Source organism: Vombatus ursinus, unplaced genomic scaffold (genome assembly GCF_900497805.2).
Source record: "Vombatus ursinus unplaced genomic scaffold, bare-nosed wombat genome assembly UNPS02013176.1, whole genome shotgun sequence".
Taxonomy (NCBI): domain Eukaryota; kingdom Metazoa; phylum Chordata; class Mammalia; order Diprotodontia; family Vombatidae; genus Vombatus; species Vombatus ursinus.
This window is the reverse complement of record NW_020952954.1, coordinates 1-7351: the sequence shown is the minus strand read 5'-3', so window position 1 is coordinate 7351 and position 7351 is coordinate 1. Positions and strand designations below refer to the sequence as shown.

Here is a 7351-nt window from a genome sequence, read left to right as displayed (position 1 = left end):
TTTCTAGGCTCTGGCCATCCTTCCTAGGTTTTTCTCTTTTCAGTACAAAAGACTTTCTTGATGTAAGGATAGACTAGAGATTCTATCCATGATTTTGTGGGGACAGGGGAGCAACCTGCTTTGGGCAGAATGTTATACAGTGCCTAATATCCATCCTCTGTCCTTCTAGCTGATGGGCCTGAAGCTTCTGAAGAGTCAGGCCCCACTGAGCCAGACCCCCCCCAACCCACCTTTGGGGGATGCCTCTGTCCACAGCCCAGGGAGCCCCAAGCCCCAGGACCCTCCCCAGGACTGCAGGTAATTGGCCTATGGGAAATAAGGGATAGAGACTTAGAGAGAGTAAGGGGCTCTGATTTAGGTTTTTTGGGGCTTTTTTTAAAGTTTGTAGCAGGGATTTGGAGTCCATGGGTTTCAGAAGAATTTGGGAAGGGGCTAAAAGATAGGAGTATTTTAAGAGGGGTGGGAGTGTTACCACCCAGGGTTGATAGGCGTGCCTGGGGTGGGTGTTAACGATTGTGTGTCTGCAGCAAGGGCCCATTTCGGCGCTGTGCCTTCTGTAACTGTGGGGAATGGAGTCTCCATGGGCAGCGGGAGCTGCGGTGCTTTGAACTTCCACCAGACTGGCCCCTGGGTCCAGCAGTGCCATCTGGCGGGCCTGGACCTGGAGAGACAGCGCCACCCAGTGATGATCTGTCCCAGATTGGCTTCCCTGAGGGCTTGACACCTGCCCATCTGGGAAAGCCTGGTGGTAAGAATGGGAGAAAGTTGGAGGGGGGGCGGTGATGGAAAAGGAGGAATTTGGGGAGGAAAAGGGGAATCAGGAAATAATTTGGAGAGAGATGAATTCTCGCTGCTAATCGTTTTCCCTTTTCTCCTCTACTATCCTGTATAGGACCCTGCTGGGCTCACCATTGGTGTGCAGCATGGTCAGTGGGAGTACAGGGCCGAGATGGGCTGGAGTTGCACGGAGTGGACAAGGCCGTCTTCTCAGGGATCTCTCAGGTAGGGCAAGGGGGAAAAGACAGGAGAGGGTGGGAGCGATTCGACGTCCTTGTCTCTAATCCGCATGCTCAGGAGAGCCGGCACGCTCGGTGAGGTCGGTGGGAAGTGGTTAAATGTGGAGCTGGGTCCTAGCTCCGAGGGGAGTTACGGGTCTGGCCCATCCACCTCTGAGGCCAAGTCTCTGCCTCGGCAGCGCTGTTCCCATTGCTCCAGGCTGGGAGCTTCCATCCCCTGCCGATCGCCCGGATGCCCACAGCTCTACCACTTCCCCTGTGCTGCTGCCAGTGGCTCCTTCCAGTCTATGAAGACTCTGCAGCTGTTGTGTCTGGAGCATGGCGAGGAGGCCGCACATCTGGGTGAGCACCTGGGAAGGGGAAACGTTTGAGACCCAGCTGCTTCTGGTTACTTGAATGCTCTGACTTTTTTTTTTTTCTTTTGGTGAGGGCAGTTGGGGTTAAGTGACTTGCCCAGGGTTACACAGCTAGTGAGTGTTATGTGTCTGAGGCCGGATTGGAACTCAGGTCCTCCTGACTCCAGGGCCGGTACTCTGTCCACTGTGCCGCCTAGCTGCCCCGAATGCTATGACTTTTATTTTTCCTCCCCACTAGAGGATGCCCGTTGTGTGGTGTGTGATGGGCTGGGTGAGCTTCGAGATCTACTCTTCTGTACCAGCTGTGGGCAACACTATCACGGGGCCTGTCTGGACACTGCTCTGACTGCACGAAAACGTGCTGGTTGGCAGTGCCCAGATTGCAAAGTGTGCCAAACCTGCAGGTGGGTATGGGTTTGGAAGAGGCTGGGAAATGGGGAGGAGGGCGGGTAAAGCTGGGAAGGGAACTGGGGAAGATCCTGTATTGTGCCTTCTACCCTGCAGGCAGCCCGGGGAGGATTCCATGATGCTAGTCTGTGAGGCATGTGACAAGGGCTACCACACCTTCTGCCTGAAGCCAGCCATTCAGAGCCTACCCCCTGATTCTTGGAAGTGCAAGGTGAGTGTCCCTGAGGCTTTTCTTCTTGGCCTCTGACCTGGACAGGGTTTCCTTTGCTTGGGCACCCTCTCTCACCTCTGCTACCTGACTCGATGCCCGAGATATTCTCTGTCTCCCTACAGACGTGCCGGGTGTGCCGAGCCTGTGGGGCGTGCCCAGCAGAGCTGGATCCCAACTGCCAGTGGTATGAGAATTACTCACTGTGTGAGCGGTGCCAGGGGCAGCAGAACACCCAGGGCGGGAGGATGGGCAGCCCTGATACCGAGCAGAACCCCCCTGTCTGTAACAAGTAAGTGGGAGAGAGGGCCTTTGGCGAGTGGGGGATGGGGAATGCTACCATTGCCAAGAGCCTCCCCAGATGAATGGGAAGCATATTCATGGTGCCCTGGGGTAGACAGTGCCACTTACAGCCATGTAACATGCTCACACGATACCTTGATGCCCACATAGAGTTGGCAGCTGAGCAAGGGAAGGGGCCCTACAGAGGGTTATAGTGCCTGCTTCTCCATTCCTTTTGCAGATATCCATCGCCGGAGCCTGGCATTGCCCCCATTGGTACACCTGATGATCTTGATAATGCATGCCAGGAACAACTGGAGGGGGAAGAGGAAGCCTCCACAAAGTCTGAGGAACCAGGGCTACTGCAGCGTGAAGCCAAACCACTAGGTGAGTGAGGTCCACCAAATCGACAGTTTGATAATTAAAGCTTTATTAGGGTAGTTGTCAGCTATTAAAGTGTTAATAGTTGGCAGCTGCACTAAGACTTTTGGGACAGCAGTTATATTGGGGTAGGAGTTGCTCCTGTCTTATACTTCCTGTGGAGCCATGGCTAGGTAGGAATTTGACCTCTTATGTCTGCAGGGCAAGCAGGGACCCAAGTTGAATCCCCACCTGAGGTCCCATCACCACCTGAGGTTGCCCCCCTTGATGAGGAGATGCCACTGGAGCCCCTGTTCCTACCTGAGGAACCACTCTTGTCACCTCAGCTACCACCAACAGGTAAGGAAATGGGGAAGCATCTTTTTTCCTGGATACAATCTGTCCCCTAGAGACATGATGGTTACAGTGAAGTGAGTGCAGGATGGAGAGTCAGAAAACCTGGCTTTAAATTCTGCCTCTTGACAGTCATTAACTCTGTGACCTTGGGCACACCGCTGGATTTCTCTTTACCTGAGTTTCATCATCTGTTGAGATGAGGCCAGTAATAGTTTTCTAGCTACTTTGTCAAGAAAATGGTTTACAAACTTTAAAACATAGTTTGAACATTTATCATTCTTGTCCCTAGGGATCCTGCATCTCTAAAGTCTTGCTTTATTTTTTTCCTCTCCAGATCCTCCCCCTCCTCCACTTTCTCCTGCCACTGCTGTAGCCCCACCATCCTTGTCTCCCTTGGGGGAGCAAGAGGAGCTCCCTGATGCCAAAGGGGACAGTGAGCCAGGGACTCCTCCAGAGGTCCCTATCCTAGACACGCCCATCAGCCCCCCTCCAGAAGCCAGCTGCTTTGAACCAGAGCCCATAGCTCCTATAGACTTGACCCCTTCTCCAGCCTCCCCTGAAGAACTGGGAGAACTGAATTCTCCCATTCCTCTAGAGCCCCCTCCTCCCCAGTGCTCCCCTCTGCCATTAGCCCCTTCTCCCCTGGGCTTCCTGGAGAAGGCACCAGAAGTCCTAGATGAGTCTGAGTCACAGGAGATGGAGACAGAGCCAGAGTGCCCAGCTCTGGAGCCTAGTGGGATCAGCCCCCCAGCCTGTCCTACAGGAGACCTCTCCTGTCCTGCCCCCAGCCCTGCTCCAGCCCTGGATGTCTTTTCCAGCCTGGGTGAGGACACAGTCTGTCTCGATGAGACGGAGGCTACTGGTCCAGAGCCAGAGACTGGACAGACTTCTGGCAGTTCAGGTAGTGATCCTAAAGGCTCCCCTTTGCTCCTTGACCCTGAGGAGCTGGCCCCTGTGACCCCTATGGAGGTCTATGGTTCTGATGGCAAGCAGGCTGGGCAGAGCTCACCTTGTGAAGAGCCTGAGGAGCCAGTTGCCCCACCAGTGCATACCCCTCCCGCCCTCATCAAGTCCGACATCGTCAATGAGATCTCTAACCTGAGCCAAGGTGATGCCAGTGCCAGCTTCCCAGGTTCTGAGCCTCTGCTGGGCTCCCCAGACCCTGAGGGGGGTGGCTCGCTCTCCATGGAGCTAGGTGTGTCCACTGACGTCAGCCCTGCACGGGATGAGGGCTCCCTTCGGCTCTGTACCGACTCACTGCCCGAGACTGATGACTCCTTACTTTGTGATTCTGGAGCAACTGGAGCTGGCGGCAAGGCTGAGGGCGACAAGGGGAGACGACGAAGCTCCCCTGCCCGCTCCCGTATCAAACAGGTGAGAGAAGTGGGAACAGAGCAGCTACCTTCCCTCCTGGAGGTTCATGGCTACAATTTAGTGCTGTTCTTGGGTGGAGTTAGCCTGTCAGGAGATACCAAACCCGAGAAAAGTTAGAGGGAAGCTTGGCGCTACCCTTTCCTTCACAGTTTTGGAATTGATTCTACTCTTTCCCCTGGTCAGGCCACCAGGCCCCTAGCTGTCCCTGTTGTCCTCTCTCCTCACATTCATAGCAGTGCTCTAATGACCTTTCCCTGCCAACCCCTTGGGTCCAGGGCACAAGCCCCTGAACTCTCTGAACCACCCATGTTGCCCATTCCTTCTCTTGCCCAGGGCCGTAGCAGTAGCTTCCCAGGAAGACGTCGACCTCGGGGGGGTGCCCATGGAGGAAGGGGGAGAGGACGTGCCCGGCTGAAGTCAACCACTTCCTCTGTGGAGACTCTGGTAGTAAGGAGCGGTCTCTTTCTGGCCGCCACCCTGATTATACTCATCCCTAGATTCCACACCTTCCACACAGCCATTTCCTTTTCTCAGATTTAGAGGCAACAAGCTACCTGCCTTCCATCATTCCACCCTCCCTTTCCCTTAGGCCACTTGGCTTTTAAGGGAGCCAATCCCGCTGGCAAAATTCTCTGTTGTTCAGGGTGGAGAGATAGAGCCCTCTTGGTCCCAGCTTCTGACCTGTCCCTTCTGCAGTGGCCCAAACTTCACTCCCCATTGCCCCAGGGAGGAGAAAGATTGGTTGGGATGGGGTTAGTGTGGCTCACCCTCCTTTCCTCCCTTGGCCTCTCAGGTTGCAGACATTGATAGCTCTCCCAGCAAGGAGGAGGAGGAGGAAGACGATGACACCATGCAGAATACTGTGGTTCTCTTCTCCAACACCGACAAATTTGTCCTAATGCAGGTACTGTACTTTGTATGGTCCCATTGTCTGCAGTGGTACATGGTACTATAGAAACATTTGGGGGTCAGGGGGAAGGGCATTAAGGGAGACCCAGGGCCTGCCCCAGGGAAGCAGGCCAGGGGGAAATAGAAAAGGTAGGCAGTCACAGCCTCAGTCGTTACGTTTGAGCCTGAATGGTGATGAGGAAGTGACCATTTTGGAGTACATTCCAGTTTCCCAACATGATCTTCTGTATGAGATCCCTGCTGTCTGATAGCAGGTTCTAAATATTCCAGTCACTTAAACAAATGGAGAAGGTGAGCTGGGGAGAAGGGAGGCCATTGGGTAGTAAGAAGGAAAGGAGAATTAGGGATTAGCAGGGGTATAGGGGAAGAAGATTGAGTTGATGGTAGAAGAAAAGTAGAGGAGAGTCTGTAACGAAAAATGGTTTCTAAAAATTAGAAGAGATTCCCACAAATCTCCCTAAATGATAACTGGGAAAAAGGCCCCAAGGTAGGTAAGGTTAGTCTGATGCCCTCATTTTGTAGTTGAGGAAACTGAATTTTGGATCCTTGCTCTGCTTCTGGGTGACCTTTGGCACTTCCTTTTTCTGGGCTTCAGTTTCTTCTGAAATGAAGGGAACACCAGAGGAGGAGAGGTTATTACTGTTTTGGTGGGTCAGAAACCCTTTCTCAGAATCATGTTTTTAAATGTGTAAAACCAGATAATATAGGATTACAAAGGAAACCAGTTATATGGAAATACAGCCATCCCAGTGTTAAAAAACCAAGTTCGTACGTCCTAGAACCTCTGACCTCGATGATCTCTGAAATTCCTTGGATCCCAGTGAGGTGCAGTGGTAAAGCAATTTGCCCAAGGTCATCATTGATACGCCACTGCTTCTCGGCTTGGTGTCTCAGGAGGAACAGGATAGGAGAATGATACGGAATGGGATGAAAAAAACTGGCGTGTAGCTAGAGGTGCCACTCATCTGTCTGTCTGTGTGTCTTCTTCCAGGACATGTGTGTAGTGTGTGGTAGCTTTGGTCGAGGGGCAGAGGGCCACCTCCTGGCCTGCTCTCAGTGTTCACAGTGCTACCATCCTTACTGTGTCAACAGCAAGGTGAGTCCAGGCCCAGAGCAGAGAGGACAGAGGGACAAAAATTGGGGGATGGAGGCTCACCTAACTTGTCTCACCCAGGGGTAATGTTGGGTTGAGTCGTTTAGACTGTAGTTCACGCTAGTTAAATAGTGAAATTCTCTTCAATGGAGAAGTTCACAGCTTCTACCCCAATCTTGTTGGCTTCACAGGGTAGGGACTTCTGAAAGATAGGGAGAAAGAGGGAAGTGAAGACGGAAAGAACAGGACTTGGGGAGGAGGTGTTAGGTGGTTTTAACTTTATAGGTTGTTTTATTTTGTTTTGTTTTTTGGTGAGGCAATTGGAGTTAACTGACTTGGCCTAGGGTCACACAGCTAGTGTCAAGTGTCTGAAGCCAGATTTGAACTCGGATCCTTCTGACTCCAGGGCCGGTGCTCTATGCACTGCGCCACCTATCGGCCCCAAGTTTATAGGTTTTTAAGAAGCATGAGAATGTTTGATCTTAACTAAAGTTTTGCAGACAGTCATTCAAGCATTTCTTAAGTTCCTGCTTGTCTTAGATGAGGTTGTTGGTGGTGGGATATTGTCTTAGAGGTCTTTAAATCAGCTGTACCCTTCCATGGAGATTCACCATTGAGGGTTTAAGCATGACCCGCTAAAGATGATCCGCCAGTATGTGAAGAGACCTTCATTCATAGGCTGTGAATGCTGGTCTGGTGGGCTAGGGCTTGTTGTGATGGGTCTGGTTTCGGTCTCCATGAGGTAGTGTTCTTCCATGCTCCTTCCTGAAAAGGTCATTTTCCATCCTCTAGATTACCAAGGTGATGCTGCTGAAGGGCTGGAGGTGTGTGGAATGCATCGTATGTGAAGTGTGTGGCCAGGCGTCTGACCCCTCTCGCCTTTTGCTCTGCGATGATTGTGATATCAGCTACCACACCTACTGTCTGGATCCCCCACTGCTCACAGTGCCCAAGGGTGGCTGGAAGTGCAAATGGTAATTGAGAGAGG

General features: G+C 52.4%; 1 protein-coding gene across 1 annotated transcript; it reads left to right on the top strand.

Annotated features, from left to right (window-relative positions):
- Positions 1–222: 222 nt before the first annotated feature.
- Positions 223–7337, top strand: LOC114040454 (histone-lysine N-methyltransferase 2D-like; the record flags this gene model as incomplete). The annotated part of the gene is made up of 14 exons (XM_027858567.1): positions 223–297; positions 528–748; positions 893–1002; positions 1196–1358; positions 1611–1776; positions 1877–1991; positions 2114–2280; positions 2512–2657; positions 2853–2990; positions 3322–4361; positions 4695–4805; positions 5155–5265; positions 6262–6366; positions 7156–7337. Coding segments are annotated over exons 4-14 (2336 nt in total), but the record flags the coding sequence as incomplete, so codon positions are not given.
- Positions 7338–7351: the final 14 nt, after the last annotated feature.